The sequence below is a fragment of the Chiloscyllium punctatum genome, chromosome 48 (assembly GCF_047496795.1).
Source record: "Chiloscyllium punctatum isolate Juve2018m chromosome 48, sChiPun1.3, whole genome shotgun sequence".
NCBI classification, from domain to species: Eukaryota; Metazoa; Chordata; class Chondrichthyes; order Orectolobiformes; family Hemiscylliidae; genus Chiloscyllium; species Chiloscyllium punctatum.
This window is the reverse complement of record NC_092786.1, coordinates 48,730,303-48,749,878: the sequence shown is the minus strand read 5'-3', so window position 1 is coordinate 48,749,878 and position 19,576 is coordinate 48,730,303. Positions and strand designations below refer to the sequence as shown.

The 19,576-nt window shown below is 40.3% G+C and overlaps 1 protein-coding gene across 4 annotated transcripts in view; it reads right to left on the bottom strand.

The window, feature by feature from the left end:
- The window catches only part of fanci (FA complementation group I), a 66,244-nt gene that overhangs the window by 34,962 nt on the left and 11,706 nt on the right, over positions 1-19,576 (bottom strand). For all 4 annotated transcript variants that reach the window (XM_072565156.1, XM_072565155.1, XM_072565158.1 and 1 more), the window contains 11 exons: positions 18,979-19,115; positions 17,826-18,006; positions 16,671-16,758; positions 15,882-16,012; positions 13,439-13,509; positions 11,468-11,582; positions 10,520-10,642; positions 10,007-10,075; positions 8,527-8,628; positions 5,126-5,311; positions 2,518-2,639 (listed from right to left, as the gene is read on the bottom strand). In XM_072565156.1, coding sequence (XP_072421257.1) covers positions 2,518-2,639; positions 5,126-5,311; positions 8,527-8,628; positions 10,007-10,075; positions 10,520-10,642; positions 11,468-11,582; positions 13,439-13,509; positions 15,882-16,012; positions 16,671-16,758; positions 17,826-18,006; positions 18,979-19,115 — 1,325 coding nt within the window. The remainder of the gene's footprint in view (positions 1-2,517; positions 2,640-5,125; positions 5,312-8,526; positions 8,629-10,006; positions 10,076-10,519; positions 10,643-11,467; positions 11,583-13,438; positions 13,510-15,881; positions 16,013-16,670; positions 16,759-17,825; positions 18,007-18,978; positions 19,116-19,576) is intronic.

Genomic DNA, 19,576 nt, shown 5'->3' with positions numbered 1-19,576 from the left:
CTCAGGCGACTGACTGTGTGGAGTTTGCACATTCTCCCCGTGTCTGCGTGGGTTTCCTCCGGGTGCTCCGGTTTCCTCCCACAGTCCAAAGATGTGCAGGTTAGGTGAATTGGCCATGCTAAATTGCCCGTAGTGTTAGGTAAGGGGTAGATGTAGGGGTATGGGTGGGTTGCGCTTCGGCGGGGCGGTGTGGACTTGTTGGGCCGAAGGGCCTGTTTCCACACTGTAAGTAATCTAATCTAAAGTCAGGCAGCATCTGAGGAGAAGGAAAAATCAACGTTTTGGACAAAAGCTCTTCATCAGGAATAGAGGCAGGGTGCCTGCAGAGTGGAGAGCTCTCATTTATCTCTCCACTTTGCAGGCACCCTGCCTCTATTCCTGAGGAAGGGCTTTTGCCCGAAACGTCGATTTTCCTTCTCCTTGAATGCTGCCTGACCTGCTGTGCTTTTCCAGCACCACTCTAATCTAGACTCTGGTTTCCAGCATCTGCAGTCCTTGTTTTTATTATGTGGAAGCAGGCCATTCAGCCCAACAATTCCACATCAACTCTCCAATGAGCTTCCCACCCAGGCTCAGTGCCCCTACCTTATTTCTATAACCCTGCATTTCCCATGACTAATCCACCTAACCTGTACACTGGGCAATTTAGTATGACCAATCCACCTAACCTGCACATCTTTGGACTGCGGGAGGAAATCCACGCAGACACAGAGAGAACATGCAAAGTCCACACAGACAGCCACCAGAGGCTGGAATTGAACCTGGGTCCCTGGTGCTGTGAGGCAGCAGTGCTAACCACTGAGCCATTGTCTGGCCAAATTGAGGCATCAGCAGGCTTTTGGAAAATTAATTGGTGGCATGTAAGCATCTCTGGCAATACCAGCATTTGTTGCCCACTTGAACTTCTGCCGTCCTTGTGTTTTATGCATCAAACAGTGTTTTTAGGTGGAGGAGTTTCACAACTTTGACCCAACCCCTTTCTGACTACCATAGCTAAGCTTAACTTTACTCTCACTTATAAGATATCAATGAATTGTGTAAACCATAAACAGTTTCCCCATCCTTAGCTTGCAGATGTTGGGGCCCATCACCACCAATTCTGAGCGGCAGACTCATTAAAAACAGACCAATAAACAAATCTGGTACCTTTCTACTCTAAACAGCTCAGTATCATGTCATAGATAATATTTACTAATGGAGACTTTCAGAACATTCTGATGATACACAAATTATTTAAAAGACCAAACAACAGAAAGCTACATGCTGATTTGTAGGATTAAGGAACAATCTACTATCAAAGTATTTCACAGAATATAGAAGCATGGTGTGTTATGTTAGAAAAGTATAAATCGTTAGTTAGGCCACAACTAGAGTATTGCTGACAATTCTGAGCAGTGCATTACAAGAAGGGTGTGATTATTCTAAAGTGGGAACAGAGGAGATTTACAAAGATTAGGCCAGCAATGAATAATCTTAGTTATGAGGCAAGATTGAACATGTTGGGACTTTTTTTTTGAACACAGAGAGCAGAAGAGAGATTTAAATTAGGTGTATAAAATAATGAAGAACCTAGAATGAGTGGATTGCAGAAAGGTGAATGACTGGGCCATATGTTAAGTTATTTGAGGGAGAATTAAAGGAGAAATAAAAAAAAATTATCCACAGCCTAGTGAGGGTCTGGAACTCTGTCTGGAAGGGTGGTAGTGGCAGAAAGCATAAATGCATTTTGAAAATTATTCTGATATGCATCTGAGTGTTGCAACCTACCGACTACAAACTAAGAGCTGGGAAGTCAGATCTTTTTGGCTAGAGCGGACATGTTATGCTAAATCTCCTTAAATGTTGTCACTTTTTTCTCTGCAAATACAGACTTAAACACTTGTACATTGTACAAAACATACAAAAAAATTCTGTAATGTGTACTTTTACCGTTTAATTGCTATATAATCTGGTCAAAATTTATAAAATGACACATTTGTATTCATGCTTCACAAAATTTCTCAACTTATCAAATAATCTTAAGACCTTCATCCTTATTTTGCAGAAAGCAAACCGAACACAAATGTTCATGCATAGGACCCAAAACAATCTTAGGAACAGAAAAAGATCATTAGGCCCAATATAAAGCAGTCCCTTTCATAGAACTCACCGTACTTCTCAATCCCTCCTCTCTAGATGCAAAACTCTGTGCCATCTGAAGTTCCATTTCAGGACTTGACAAATCAACTTAGGTTGAAATTTCATTGCACTGCTCAGGCAGTATTGCATTCTTAGTGTTACCTTTGGGAGAAATGGTAAGCCATTGCTCACTCACTCCCTCCACTCCACTAGTTCAGGTTTTTTCTCCCGGAGTGATGTACCAAAGGTGATGTACATCAATTGGTTATTCAAGGGATTCTAAAATTTGCAAAACATCTGTCACCTTTGTCTACAGCTTCTATATTTCAAACTAATTAACTGTATGGTAGCACTATATTATACTTTTCAGAAATACAGGAGAGTATTTAAGTACAGTACCTGTAGTTGCTAGTTATGAAATTATGCTCCATCAAAACTTCATAGACTCCCAATACCAGGGCAGCATAGATGTTATTTTTAATGCCAACATTGGACATTAGTGAAAAATCTGCTGATTTATCCTAAAAATGGGAAAATAAAAAACATTTGTTGATATTTTGCACAAGAAATTACAGGCAAAATTAAAACATATAGAACTGGAAGCATTCTCCAAAAATTATTAGAAAATTGGTTTGGAAATAGGAGATTATGAAATGGAATAGGCATTCTCAGATTGGATGGAGTGACAATGGTAGTCCCTATCTCTACATGTGACCAAGATTTAATAACAAAATCATGCATATCTAAGGTTGCAGATGAAAAAAGCTCAGGAACAAGAAGTAGAAGAGAAATTAGAAATGAATATACATAAATGTCAGCTGCATCAACGTGACAAAGCATAGTGGTGGGGTGGGAAGAAGAAGAGGAGGAGAGTGGTAGAGTGGTAAGGAAAGGAGTTTCAGGACTTTAACACTGTCACAGAGAAGGCAAGGAGATATAGTTCTAAGTCAGGATGATGTGTGGCTTGAATAGGAACTTGCAGCTGGTGTTGTTCCTTTATAGCTGCTGCCCTTATCCTTCTAAGTGGTAGACACCATGGGTTTGGAAGGTGAAGTTGAATGAACCATGGAAGGTTGTTGCAATGCAACTTATAGATGGTACACACTGCTGTTTCTATGCATTATTGATTGAGGGAGTGAATGTTTAAGGTGTTGGATGATGTCAAGTACCTGCTTTGCCTTGGGTAATGTTCTACTTCTCAAGTGCTGTTAGGACTGCCGTCAGGACAAACAAGTGGTCAGTATTCCATCACACACCTGATTTGTACCTTGTAGAGGGTGGACAGGCTTTGGGGAGTCGGGCGTGGAGTTCCTCACTGCAGAATTCCTTGCATCAAAAGCAAGCTTGTACTGTCATTGAATTGAAACAATCAAAGGCTAATGGGAGGTACAGACTTTGAAGAGGCATTGCTACTGGAATGACAGACAAGATCTCAAATTGAAAACGTGTTCAGTTTTGGATGTCTTGGCACAGAAAGATTCAGACCTTGAAGAAAGGGCAGTATTGATTTTTTTGATATTTTAACAGGAAATTAGGGACTGAGTTATATTGGGAGACTGAATAAATACAGATAATATTTCCTGGAGGTGACGAGGTTAACCAGTGTTTGATCAAAATAATTAAAATATTAAGTTGAACCGACAGTGCACATAGGAAACAACTCTTCTCTACTTTGGGAATCCAGAACAACCTTAAAATTTGAACTGCACCAGAAGTGAATTCTGGAGCCTTACTGCACTGTACTTTGTAGACAAAACTTTAATGAAGTGCTTAAAATAGAAGTTGATAATTCATAGGTATTTATGACATAAAGTATATATTTTGCAATATACATCTGGGAAGTAAGGGACATAAAATGAGAGAGAATTGGCATTAAAAAGGCAGTTGTCAGGGTTAATGATTGAGTTGTCTACTCCTGTTCAGATTTATATATAGGTAGCATTGATCGGCTGCTCATCAGAAGTCACAGCATGAACTGGAAATTTACCAGATAATATTTATCTGTATGGATAAATGTAAATGGGTCAAATAATGTTTGCTTTGGAAACTGAATTTTTGTTTGAAAAAGGAGCTTTATTAAATAAAGAAGAATGAAGGGAGATCAAATTGAAGTATTCAAGATGATAAAAAGATGTGAAGCTGCTGCTTCCTTTTGTGGGTCATTCTAGGTGATAGTCTTAGGATAAGGGGCAGCAAATCTAAAATAGAGTTGAGGAGGAACTACTTCTCCCAAAGAGTTTTGATTCTCTGGAATTCATTACTCCAGAGTGCGGTGGATGCTGGAACTGTGAGTAAATTCAAGGAGGAGTTAGACAGAGTTTTAATTGGTAATGGGTTGAAGGGATATGGAGAGAAGGCAAGAAAATGGGGGTGAGGAGCACATCTGGCGAAAGTGAGGATTGCAGGCGCTGGAGATTAGAGTCAAGATTAGAGTAGTGCTGGAAAACTACAGCAGGTCAGACAGCATCCGAGGAGCAGGAAAATTGACATTTCGGGCAAAAGCCCTTCATCTAGAGTAGCATATCAGCCATAATTGAATGGCGGAGCAGACTCAATGGCCAAATGATCCTATATCTTGTGAACTTATGAATAAATGTATGTAGAAAGTATAATAGGGGTTCCCTCAATTGATCCACTGGCACATCAATGCATAACAAACCTGTGTAAATCAACTAACTTCAAGGTTCATTTTTGTTTTGCTTCACTCTGAATTAGATTGTACATTCACAAATCTAGACTTCGAACAATTGGAAAACGTTGATCCAGATTATAAAATGCATCTCATAATTGCTACAATTTGATGGTCCATCAAGATATCTGATCAAACACAGGTTCAACAGAAACTGATTTAAAATAGGGTGAAATGGGAAGTTAATGATATTCTACATAATCTAACTGCACATTTCAAGCAAGAAATTCAGCCCAAATAACTGTTACAAATATTCAAGGTAATGAAGAGGAACCAAATGAAATGTGAACGCAGTGCACTAAAACTTGTAAACGTTACCAGTTCAAAGTCTTCCAGTTCACTCTTAATCATTCTTCGTGTGATTGAATCCAGTTGTTCCTCCAAGTCATGTTGAAAACTATCTTCATCATCATCATCATCATCAATATCATTGTCACGGCGACGGTGTGATAAGGACTGTTTATACCAGGCCAAGCAATTCTGGATACAAGACAGAAGATGCGCCTTTTCCCAAAAGGAAAATATAAGAATTGGTTAACTACTGGGTGACAGGAAATGAACCAAATCTTTAAAAAATACATTTGAATTTAATTTAAAAACTCCACGTCACATTTTTCAGGAAAATACCAATTATATGCTTAAAAGAGAACTAATGAAAAGTTATAATACAAAAATCGATGGAGAAACTCAGCAGGCCTGGCAGCATTTATGGACAAAAGTTACATTTCAGGTCTAGTGACCCTTCTTCATTTCATTTAGAATAGAATAACTTTTATTGTCACCTGCACTCAAATGTGTGCAGTGAAAAGTTTGATATGTCGCCTCTTTGCGCCATCTTAAATACAGGGTCTTTCAGTGTTGTTACTGAATTGCAATAGATAAAAAAGGCTAGCATGAGAATACAGAGTTTAAAAAGTCCAGAATGATAATAAAAAGTGTCTTTAAAGTACTCAAGTTATAGTCCTCCTTTCACTCCATACCTGTTAGTTTTCAGTCCTCCTTTCACTCCATGCCTGCTAGTTTTCAGTCCTCCTTTCACTCCATACCTGTTAGTTTTCAGTCCTCCTTTCACTCCATACCTGCTAGTTTTCAGAATATGAGGCCTTGTTGTCTCTATGCACTGTCCTCCATGACTCACTCCCCTGGCCAGCCCACGCTCGCTCTGCACCTGTTTCAGGCTCTAGACCACAACTTGCTTCCGGGACTCAGCTCGCGATCACTGTGCTCCGTGCCTCTGGCCTGCGACTCACTTCCAGGACTCAGCCCGCGATCACAGTGCTCTGCGTCTGGCCTGCTACTCACTTCCAGGACTCAGCCCGCGATCACAGTGCTCTGCGTCTGGCCTGCTACTCACTACCGGGACTCAGCCCACGATCACTGTGCTCTGCCTTTGGCCCGTGACTCAGCCCACGATCACTGTGCTCCGCGCCTCTGGCCTGCGACTCACTTCCAGGACTCAGCCCGCGATCACAGTGCTCTGCGTCTGGCCTGCTACTCACTACCGGGACTCAGCCCACGATCACTGTGCTCTGCCTCTGGCCCATGATCCAGCCCACGATCACTGTGCTCTGCCTCTGGCCCATGATCCAGCCCACGATCACTGTGATCCACCTTTGACCTGCGACTCATCTCCCGCGCCAAGCTGGACTCAGACTCCATTCTCCATGTCCTCCAGCTGCCGAACTTAAGAAATTAAAATTGGGGCAGAGTCAGAAGAAATACTGCAGCTCGACGGAAAAAATGAGAAAAGGAACTGGCGATCAGGGGAGCTCCAGTTGGAGAGTCATACTCTGCCGTCATCTTAATGTGAAAAGCAGCGACTGTTTTTCAGACAAACATTAAAGCTCATTTGCTGGTAGCAAAGTTTCAAGGACTGCATTTAAATGTTAATCAACTAATCTCTTCAATAGTACTCTTTGAGGAAGAAATAACAAAGGACATTCGATTCGTTTTCAAACTTCAATGGGATGTTAAACTTCAACCTAAGCAAGATCAACAACGGGGTTACCATTGACAAGAAACTGAACTCGATTAGGTATATAAATACTTTGGCCACAAGAGTAGGTCAGAGGCTAAGAATCCTGCAGCGAGTAACTCACCCCCTGACTCTCCAGAGACTGTTCAGCATCTACAAAGCACAAGTCAAGTCTGTGCGCAAACAAGACCCCAACCTTCCTGTAGTCAGTCATTTTAACTGTGTCTTGCTCGCATGCCCGTCCTCAGCATGCTGCAGTGTTCCAGTGAATCCCAGAGCAAACTGGAAGAACAACATCTCATCTCCAGGCTAGGCACTTTACAGTCTTCTGGACTTAATGTTGAGCTCAACACCTTCAAATTATGAACTTAACTCCCATTTTACCCCTTTCTTTTAGCTTTAGTTGTTACATTCTCTGTCACTATATCCATCCCACAATACCCAACCCCCAATCCTCCACCCCAGTGGCACTGTCTACTCTTTCAAGTCTGTCAGGCAGCATCTGAGGAGCAGGAGAGTCGACCTTTCCAGTATAAGCTCTTCATCAGGAATGTGGGGCTGGAAAAGCACAGCGGGTCAGGCAGCACCTGAGGAGCAGGAGAGTCGACATTACGAGCATAACCTCTTCATCAGGAATGCTCCTTGGATGCTGCCTGACCAGCTGTGCTTTTCCAGCCCCACATTCCTGATGAAGAGCTTATACTGGAAACGTCGACTCTCCTGCTTCTCAGATGCTGCCTGTGCTTTTCCAGGGCCACACTTTTTGACTCTGATATCCAGCATCTGCAGTCCTCACTTTCTCCTGCTCTTTCAAGTTTGGCAGTTCGACACACCATTGGATAAAAGCAAATTACTGCAGATGCTGGAATCTGAAACCAAAAGAGAAAATGCTGGAAAATTTCAGAAGGTCTAGCAGCATCTGTAAGGACAGAAAAGAGCTGACATTTCGAGTCTAACTGACCCTTTGTCAAAGCCCTGCCAGCTGGAACAAGCAGAAAATGCTTCAATTTGCTACATAACCAAGAGTGATAATGTAATACTCTCTCATTAAAGCATGAGGGAAGCCAGCCTAAATTAATGTCGAAACACAAAGCACATACCTCTTGAATTACAGTCCTGCCAACTGACCCTACAAACGTGAAAAATCGTGACTACTGTACAAGACACTTTCCTACAGTACATACTTAAATGAGTACACTCACTTGTTTCTTTTTCTTTCTGTACCTGTCATCAAGTTTCTTGGTTGGATATAAATATAATGCCTTAGGTGCTGTCTCATTAAACAAGCAACCAATGGTTCAATTTTCACATGTAAGATTTGACAGCCAGCAGAAAATGATTGAACCCAGGTTACTTAGCAATGGGCTCAGCCATGTGTTGCCTTCAACAGGCATCTCCACATGCCTTTTACAACTGGGGATGAATGGTGGTGAGTCACTGGATCAGGAGCAAATATCCTGTTAAATTCCTCTTTTCTCTACTTCAGGAAAACAGAGGTCAGCTGTAGCAACCTTACCACTTTCAACTGAGGCCAGCAGACTTGGACTGAGAGCAGATCTTGGGACCTTCCAGATATATATGGCTCATCCTACACAGAGGTTAACTTAGCTCATGCATCAGATTAGCATTTTACTCAACCTTAGGGTACAAAATCACGCAAATCTTCACAGTCCAACAAAGCCATTTCTCAATGCATCAGTAAAATACATAAATTCTTAAGTTTAATCCTAAATGATTTGATTACCAGGGGCTCCTGGAGATAGATCTGGCTTCCCTGAGTAGTAATACATCCTTCCAGCTTGAGAGGTGGTAGTAGGTCCTCCTCCACTTCATAAAATCGTTTTAGCTGAGGAACGATCAGAAATGTTATAGCAGTACATGTTAGTTTTTAGGTAATGATTGATGTCATGTTACCCTATCATTTAGTAATCAAGATAACGGTTGAATGCAAAGGCAGCATTGTATGCAATTGAATATGGAACATTTTCAAATGTGCTAGAGTGCCTACAATTTGAAACTGTAACTGGAGAGACCTGTGGTTGGTGTGAGAAATGGAGAATTAAATACCATTAGTGCAACAATAGGCATTTTTGGATGTTGGAACAATCTATAATGAGAGCTGTCACACACATCTCATCCATGTTTCATCTGAGCTGGGAGTATTTAATGAAAGTGTAGGAGGATTTCTACTCTGCATCCAGCCCAGCTGCACCTTAATATTGTGCACCTGATCTGGAAACTTCTCCAATTCCCAGCATTGCTTTCTTTCATTTATAAGTGGTCTAGTTATAATTGACACCAGCGCACACTATTATGTCCCAACATGGACTTTGTTTTTAATTGCACATCCCCAGAGTAATGTGCCCTAAGAAAGATACTAACCAAATATTACTGGGATATTAGGAGGAAGAGGAGGAAGCCAATTTAATTCTTGAAATTAAGCAACATTAAAGGGGTGCTTCAGATTTATACCTTGAAAAGTGGTAGAGAAAATGGACAAAGCAGTGTAGCAGCTTGCTATGCCTTTGCTTCTATAAATTCTGGCAGAGCCTGCAGAAACAAGGATGCTTAACATTTATATATCAGTGATTATGCCTCAGCTGGAGAACTGTACTGGGCATCACACATTCTCAAAAGAATGCCCAGGCCTTAAAAAGGACAATCAAGGGATTTATCAGTGACATCAAGGATGAAGGGTTTCACAGAGAGACAAAAGAAGTTGGAAATAAGGAAGGCTGAGAATGAATGAACAGTGTTAGAGAGTCACCGAATGAGGCCATTCAGTCCATCAGCAGGAAAAGTACACGTAAATGAAAAACTGTTTTCACCAGTAGAAGAGCTGATAACCAGAAAATTCACATTTAAGATCAGTGTTAAAGCTATAACAAGGGTAATGAGAGTTATTTTTTAATGTGGTGCATTATAATGATTTTGAATGCATCATCTCAAAAGGAGAGTGCATATGACATCAGTATTTACTTTGAAAAAGGAATTGATATATGTTCAATATATAATATGTGAAAAAGAACAATATGCAGTACTTATGGTGAAAGATCAAGGAGTAGGGATACCTGGCAAGTTCTTTTAAAATTTCAGCACATGTACAGTGGTCTATATGGACTACATCTCTTGAAGAGAAACATATCTTTTAAAAATTTAACCAACTAATTTGTCCAATGCATTATCTTGTCAAAACTATTATTTATCTACATCCTGACACTGACCTGTGAAAGCAGTGTTTGTAAGATGGTATGTGCCAGCTGTGAATTTCGACGCAGAACATCAAACAAGCCCTATTAAAAATAGTAGAGGGAACCAGTTAAGCAAACTATGAAACATCAACTTTTTAGCCTGGTCAAAGACAGAATTAAAGTAATGACAGAAATAGTCAGTAACAACTATCAACAATTCTCCTAGATGAACGTAATGTTCACAAAGTACCCAGCACAGAGAGCACAATTTTCTTTGATGATCAGTCCCCTTTCAAAGATGAAAGAAATAGGAAATCACAGTCTCTTAACTACAGTCCCATAAAAAAAGTGAGAATTGAATCAGTTAGTTCCAATTTCCCATGCTACTTGAAATTTAACAAAGCTTTTATGCTGACATAAAAAGTGAAGAGGAAAATGTGATGCTCAATAAGAAAACTTCTCTTTAGAAGTATTGGTAGTGAGTGCTAACTGTAGTTATAGAGATCAAATTTGACATACTACAAGAATAGCTTTTAACGTCAATACCTCATAGAGCATGAGCCTAACATCAACTTGCTGGCTAAGACAGCGCCTCAGGCTGCCTAAGATCTCCAAACAAAGCGCTTCATTAGCAGAGGCATTGTAACGCATATGCACATCCACTTGTACCTGAACAATGACAACATAAAAAAAATAATATTTTAGTATTGCTCCCAACTTAAAAAAGATCAGATTATCTTCACACTTGGTCCCAGACTTAATTATTTTAATAAAACAATGAAGTCAACCTAAATGATAATCTCAGTCCATTCCTCAATGGCAACTAGCCTGCAGACCTCAATACTTTACAGACTATTGACCAAGTGGGCGGCACGGTGGCACAGTGGTTAACACTGTTGCCTCACAGCGCCAGAGACCCAGGTTCAATTCCCGCCTCAGGCAACTGACTGTATGGAATTTGCACATTCTCCCCGTGTCTGCATGGGTTTCCTCCAGGTTCCTCCCACAGTCCAAACAAAGATGTGCAGGTTAGGTGAATTGGCCATGCTAAATTGCCCCTAGTATTAGGTGAAGGGATGAAATGTAGGGGAATGGGTCTGGGTGGGTTGCGCTTCGGCAGGTCGGTGTGGACTTGTTGACTGAAGGGCCTGTTTCCACATTGTAAGTAATCTAACCTAAAAAAAACAGCCACAGTTTGGAATAATTCCACTAGATGGCAGGCTAATTCTTAAATTCAACTGACTCCTTAGCTCAAAGTGTTTGAGGGTTCACATGTTGTGCACAAATACAGATCCACTTTCAGGTTTAAGTTTTCTTTTAAGGAAAGCTGCTCATTACGAACAGCATATTAACCAGCTTCTATTGGACCAGATTTTAAGAAATCAAATTTAAAACTAAGACAAGATACCTAACCCCCTAATAAGGGGTTGGAATATATAATTTGACAAAATTTACAATAGATATAATTGAAAAGAATGAATACAGGTGAGATACCTGACTGGCCGTGAGAGCTTGCGTGCACTGACTGGAAGCCAGACTGCCCAATACTTTAAAATTCTTCAACAGCAACAGAAAGCCAGCCACTGCTGACTTTCGGGAGTCCAAGTGGCTGAATAAAATCAGAAGAAAGTATAGATGAACATGAACAGTACTGTAAATACGCCAGATCAAAGCTTCAAATGTGTTGTGGTTTGTCCAGTGAAATAAGCCTTTTTTAAAAAAATGTTGTGCCCTCTCAATTGCACTTTCATTTTAGCTTGATTAATGGTGTAACTTTCCCCCCTATCCCCACACAGTCATAAAGCATCAATAAGCTGCCATGATGCAGTGATTTGCAGATGTTTGGAAGGTGCTAACCGGGTCCACAATAAATCCTACGAAGAAGTCAGAAGTGATGAGCGTTAAGGTCACATTGATCAGACAGTGACTGGCAAGGTTGTGAACTAGAGGACTTCCATGACCAGTTCGCTCTTGTCTGTGATGATCTGTGTGGAGAATCAGTCACTTGGCACTGGTAGCTGTATTTTTGGAAAACTCAACATGGAGGGTATTGCCTTTGAATTCTTCCTTGTTCCTCTCCTGTGCCCTCCTCATGCCTAAGATTCTACTCTTCCACGACAGCATGTTACTCCTCATTGCCACTGGGCCAAAAACTAGATAGTCTCATGGTCCCATTGCCAACAGCTTCCTTTTCAAATGGGCAAATGACTGCTCAACTGCCCTAGTATAGAAGCAAAATACCTTAGACGCTGGAAACCAGAAATAAACACAGAAAATGCTTGAGAAACTCAGCAGGTTTGGCAGCATCAATAGAGAGAGAAATACAGAGTTAACATTTCAAGTCTAATATTTGTTCCCTGCTCTGGCATGAAAGGAAAACCATCTCCAAACCCTTTTCTTATACACCATGGCTGACAGCAACGTACTGTGGTAAACAGGGAATGGTGTCAGGAAATTAGTACGCCAACTGGCATAACTACTTTGGAGCCCCATCCCAGTGGAATCTGAAAACATTCTCCAATATTAGCAGTTCCAGTTCAGGTAAGGCAGTTGCAAAATTAACTTCCCTGGTCTGAACTCAGCCACCGTTTCAAAATACCAAGCCTATTGCAGAAGTATGGCATCTAACCCTTTCCGATCAAGCTCCCTCACTTTGGTTTGAATGATAATCTGTAGCATTTGAGCTAACTGAGAGAGTTGGGCCAATGCCACAAGCAACCAGGATCAAGACAGTCCAAAGATTTTCACACACTACTAGTGCAATTAACATTCAAATACAAAAGTACAGTTGGATCTGACCAACCCCATTTCCCTCCTTGATCGTTAATTACATTGTGTTTAATAGAGTCATAAGAACTGTTTGCTAATGTCATTTACAGTTTGAAAACTTGACTTGAGTTCCGTTGGAGGTAACAGTTTAGTTCCTGCTCCTGATTGCTGTAGGTTTACCATTACAAGAATAAAGCGAGGACAGATTTGGGTTCAGCTGTGATGGCCTGCAGTCCGCAGGCTTGGTAATAACACTCTCAAAAGTCAACCTATACACAATGAATGATGACTTGGAGAGTTTCCAAATGTTTATTGAAATCCATAAAATAATCTGATCAAGGATCAGTTGTGAGGAAGGGTCACTGGACCCGAAATGTTAACTTGGATTCTTCTTCACAGATGCTGAGTTTTTCTAGCAATTTCTGTTTTTGTTTCTGATTAAGGATCAATTCTTTTAGCAGGGAATAAAAGGTGAAATGTGTGAAATAAATAAGTCCAGACTATTAAAAATCTGCCATTTAACTCACAGTAACCTCCCAAAGTGATTCAAATCCCTTGAAATGGTTGCTACCTAACAAGTTACATTAAGGCAACATTAGTTTGCTAAACTAACAAGAAATAGCTTCAAAAAGTGCAATAGAACCTAACACTTTTGTATATTTCTATTGAGAATAAAAAATCATTAAGAGAGTTCACCTGGAAAACATGGCTTTCCTCAGAACCAGAATTAACGAATCTTTCATGGACATACTGACTTTCAGCAGTGGCTTAAAAACAAAAACCATGGTAACTTATTAAAATATCTACAGGGAAATATGCAAACGCAATTTTAAAGCACTTGAATAATGTTGGGCTTCACATCACATTAATCTTTGGCTCAAATTTAGGCTGTCCCACTGATTGAGTTTCGTATTTTGTCACGGTCCCAGATCAAACCAACAAATCACGTATCTATCTGATTAGAGACCAGCAAACCTTTAATTTTAAAGGAGGCAAAATGTGTAATCCAAAGTATTTAATAGGAGAACAAAGACACAAGATTCCATGGTTTGAAGAAATAATATACTTTACAACAGTAATACCATCTATAATACATGTATAACTTATTTCTAACACCCATAATTAATATGTGGTAAACATGAACAAACTGTGAACAAACGACCCACAGATCACATCAAATGGCAAATGCAATCAGGATATATCCCACAGATTTGTCAGCAACTCCCTCAGATGCTAATGCTATGTTAATACTGCTGGGTCATCAAATCTCTGTTCTAGTTGATCACTCTCCTGTCTTGGGCCCATGCATCCCTAGACTCAGAAAACCACAATCTAGTACTTAATGACAATCACAACTCCAGCATTTCATCAACAGTTATCTTCACCAATTAAGAATTGTCCCTGGGGTTTTCCCTGAGCTCTAATCTTGCTCAGTTTATGATTTATTGATGTTTTACTTACTAACTTACTTACTCACATCTGGGCTTGTGGCAAAATTAGAATAACTATCTCAAAACAAGTCAACAGGGCAGCACAGTGGCTCAGTGTTTAGCATTGCTGCCTCACATCACCACGGACACAGGTTCAATTCCAGCCTCTCACGAATGTCTGTGTGGAGTTTGCAGATTCTCCCCGTCTGCATGAGTTTACTAAAGGTGCCCCAGTTTCCTCCCACAGTCCAAAGATGTGCAGGTTAGGCGGATTGGCCATGCTAAATTGCCTGTAGTGTCCAGGGATGTGTACAGGCAAGGTGCATTAGCCATGGGAAATGCAGGGTCCCAGGGATGGGGTGTGTCTAGGTGGGATGCTCTTTGGAGGGTGGTGTGAACTTGGTGGGCCAAATGGCCTCTTTCCATACTGTAGAGATTCGATGATTCAGCAACTGACTGACGTAGTGATACACACAGAATCATACCTTACAGATAACGTCCCAGATACTGCCATCACCATCCCTGGATATGTACTGTCCCACTGGCAGGCCAGACCAGGCACAGTAGTATACAATCAGGAGTGAGTTGCCCTGGGATTTGTCAAATTGACTTTCGACCTTGTAATGAATCATGGTTTCAGATTAAACACGGACAAGGAAACCCCCTGGTGATTACCAAGTACTGTCCTCCCTCAGCTGATGAATCAGTACTCCTCCATGTTGAACAACACTTGGAGGAAGCGTTGAGGATGGCAAGTGCACAAAATATACTCCAGGTTGGGGAGTTCAGCGTCCATCACCACGAATAGCTCGGCAGGAGCACTACTGATCAAACTGGTCAGACCCTAAAGGACATAGCACAGGACAGGGTTTGGGACAAAGGGTGAGGGAACCAACAAGAGGGAAAAACATACTTGACCTCATCCTTACCAAGCTGCCAGCTACAGATGCATCTGTCCATGCCAGTACTGGTAGGAGTGACCACTGCATAGCCCTTGTGAAGAACAAGTCACATTGAGGACACCCTCAATCATGTTGTGTGGCACTATCACCATGCTAATTGAACAAATCTAAAGACTCAAGACTGGGCATCTATGAGGGGCCGTGGGCCATCAACAGCAGCAGAATTGCACTCCAGCACAATCTACAAACCTCATGGCCTGGCACATCCCCAACTCAACCATTGCCAGCAAGCCAAGGGATCAAGTCTGGTTCAAAAGAGTGCAGGACAGCATGCCAGGAACAGCACCAGGTACACCTAAAAATGAATTGTCAACCTGGTTAAGGTCCTGTACAGGATTACTTGCATGCCAAACAGCATAAACAGCAAATGATAGGCAGAGCTAAGAAATCCAACAACCAACTGATCAAATTTAGGCTGTACAGTCTTGACACATCCAATTGTGAAATGTCATGGACAATTAAACTACTCATTGGAGGAGGCTCCACATATATCCTCATCCTCAGTGATGGAAGAGACTAATACTCAGGATAATGCTGAAGTAGCAATCTTCAGCCAGAAGTGCCAAATGGATGATCCATCTTGGTCCCCTCCAGTGATCCCCAGCATGACAGATGCAAGTCTTCAGCCAATTCTATTCACTTCATGTTTTAAATCATGACTAGAAAATTACACAGACTTTATAGAAACAATTCACAGTTTCACAGTATTAGAAAGGCTGACAAAACAGATGGAACAAAACATTTTACCTGCACTGCCTTTAGTAGTCCCTGGACTGTGCTAAGTGGCAAGTAGGACAAGTGGTCAAATGCCTCTATCACCTTGGAGGAAGAGTCCAGGAGAATGAGGGGAGCAGAGATTACAATATCAGATAGCAAGTCTGAGAAAAGATAAGAAAATAAAGATTACATTTGTTCAAGGAAGTCTCCATATTGCAACCAGATTGGAAAAACAAACTATTAATAGGCAATCTGTACATCCAGGTAAAAACAATGACTGCAGATGCTGAAAACCAAATACTGGATTAGTGGTGCTGGAAGAGCACAGCAGTTCAGGCAGCATCCAACGAGCAGCAAAATCAACGTTTCGGGCAAAAGCCCTTCGATGATGAAGGGCTTTTGCCCGAAACGTTGATTTCGCTGCTCGTTGGATGCTGCCTGAACTGCTGTGCTCTTCCAACACCACTAATCCAGTAATCTGTACATCCAGATCAGCCACCTCCTAAGCAAAATTTAAAAATAATTTGAGTTGGAGATAACTTTATGGAATTAACAGATTAATTATGCAGAATGCCAGTGAAACCCAGATTAGCAATGTACTCTCAAATGCTGCGAAGAGTTCAAAGGAAAATATATACCCAACATGCAAATGTAAAATTCAACTTGGACAGGGTCAAATCCTATCCCATGTGAAAATTCCATTGCACGATGATAGCAACCTGCAGTTAAATTTCTGAGACCAACAAGCTTTACACTCCAGCCCACTGTTGTGAGAGTCATCCCTTCATTCTCAGAGGCTTAAATGTCACATCTACTTGCCTATGTAATGATTGATTGGTGATGTGCTCTTTGTCACCACCCTGTTCAGAACTTGCTCGAGGATTTCACTCCTAATTGGCTCATGTACCTGGATCAAGAATAATTTTTGAAGAATATATTTTTACAAAAAAAAATTCTACTTTCAATCACCCGCACCTAACACCGGGGTATTCAAAATGAGGGTGGGAAATGAGTAAAGTCAGAGCACTTAAAGTAAAACATGTTAGAAAGCACCATACTTAGGATCAGATATTATAGTGTTAATGTTGTGCCTATTTAAGTTGGTCAGGTGGAGGTTAAAGATTCAGTGGCAATACTTGGAGAACAAGAATGTTCTCCCAATGCCCTCAGAAACATTTCTCCCTCAACCAACAACACTATTGTAAAAGCAGATTAGATAAGAGGAACATAGGAATAGGAGGTTATTTATCCTCTGCCATTCAATGAGGTTACAGCTGATAGGACATTGCATAAATCCATCTTTTCCCAAATCCCTTAAGACTTCTGGTTAACAAAAATTATTAATGCCAGTTTTAAACAATTTACCTAACATCAATTGCCATTTGTGGAAGAGAGTTTCATAATTTAACTTTTGAAGTTTGGCTCTAATTCTTAGACTATGCCCCTTAGTCCCAGGTTCACCAACAAGTAGAAATAATTTTTCTCGATATACTGTATCTGTTCGAATAACTTGAAAGCTTTGATCAAATTGCCCCTTAACTTTCTAGATTTCAGGAAATACAACCAATATTTGCTTAATTCCTCCTGTTACTTTAATTCAGAGAGTCCACAAATTATTCTGATAAATCCACACTGTACTCTCTCTCCAAGGTTAATAGATGCTTCATAAAGTGTGATGCCCAGAGCGACCCCAGTCCGTCAAGTGTGGTTAACAAGGATTTTGTATAACTGAAGCATAATTTCTTGTCCTCTTGACACAAATACTAACAATCCATCAGTCCTTCTAATTATTTTCGGTATCTGTTCACAACATTTTCATGTTTTAAACTTTCCACCATTTGGAAATCACCTGTTGTTCTGATTCTTTCTGTGCAAAGTGTTTATTTTGACCATATAAATAAAACTCAAAGTAATTCACGCCATGAAGATATTTTCAAAAGACAGAGCACAATAAACCATATTTCATACACTCACTTTGAATGTTTCAAGAAGAATCTTGGCTCCCAATCTACAAGTCTGTTGAGATGGAGTTTTTCCTGCACTTGGGTTAGTCTCAGCAACTTTCCCAAATGGACCAGCCTTTGGTCCAAAAGAATCCATGAATATAAATCCCAACTGTACCAGAGATTGGGTAACATGGTCCCACCCAAAGACACTGCAAAGCAAACAAGGGAATGTAATTTAGCGAATGTAATTTATTTAAATCAAAAGCTAATAAGAACATAAGAACTAGGAGCAGGAGTAGGCTATCTGGCTCTACAAGCCTACTCCACCATTCAATAAGATCATGGCTGATCTTTTCATTGCCTCAGCTCCACTTACCTGCCCTCTCACTGTAACCCCTAATTCCTCTACTGTTCAAAATATTATCTTAGTTTTAAAATCATTTATTGAGGATGCCTCAACAACTTCACTGGACAGGGAATTCCATAGATTCACAACCCTCTGGGTGAAGAACTTCCTGCTCAATTCAATCCTAAATCTGCTCCCCCAAGTTTTGAGGCTATGCCTTCTTATACTAGCTTCATTCGCTGTTGGAAACATCCTCTCTAATTCTGTCTTATCTGTACCCTTAATAATTTTATATGTTGCTATGAGATCCCCCTTCATTCTTTTAAATTCTAATGAATAATATCCCAGTCTACTCAGTCTCTCGTCATAAGCTAACTCCCTCAACTCTGGCACCAACCTAGTGGATGTCCTCTGCACCCCTCTAGTGCCAGTACTTCCTTTCTCAAAGTGTTCATTCTGCAAAACTGCATGCAATACTCCAGATCTCATTCAAATTTTGAGTTTCTAGACACTTTAACAGCCTAGTCACTTGCATTATAACTAAAAATAGTGATTTAAAGCCACCAGAATGGAGAGTTCATTATTTGTCATTCTATTATCAATTTTTAAAAAATGAATAGTAAAATGTTCTACCACTTACATTATTAAATACAGCTGGTTAGGCAGACATTTCTGTATGGTAATTCAATGCACCACTTTTGATTTTAAAAAATGTTTAAAAACAACATCTTATTAGATTAGGAGTACAGTACCTGAAATTCCCCTGTTAAAAGTAAAATGATGGCTCATGTCAGCAGCCTTCCAAAAGCTTTAAGTCGAAAAAATAAATATAAACCTGTTTGACACGGTCTCCAAAATCATTTCAGACACATTGCATTGAGCAGGGATCAAATCCTGGAGGAATTTTGAATTTTGCTGAAACTGTCCATCTTTAAAACTTTTTATAATCGCCGTTTTTAGAAAGTCGAACACCTGAAACAATAATTAATCCAAAATCATCAAAAGAATTCAGATCTGGAAATTTCAATTTAACGTTCAACTATCTTTCTTTCATTCATGTAGGCAACATAATCTGAGATCAATAAAATAAAAGCAATGATCATGACAATTATTACATCTTTAAATTTGGTCGCTGGGACAAATAACCACAAACTCTGACAAGACACAGACCTAAAAGAAAGATGGGTTACTATTTCAGGGGAACTTTCTTTTGAAGATCAATGTCCAGGCAAGAGAAGAACTCCTTTTGTATTTGGCGTATTTCCAGCATTTTTAATTATAAATAAAACTTTGTTTTAAAGCACTGCAAGAAACTGCAGTTCTAATATAAGTGAGCAGAAATACTGCTATCAGAAATTTGCTATCAGATGTTCTTTTCTAATTTTGTAAAACTGCACAAGGGCATATTCACAAATTCAGCTGGTCCCCCAGAA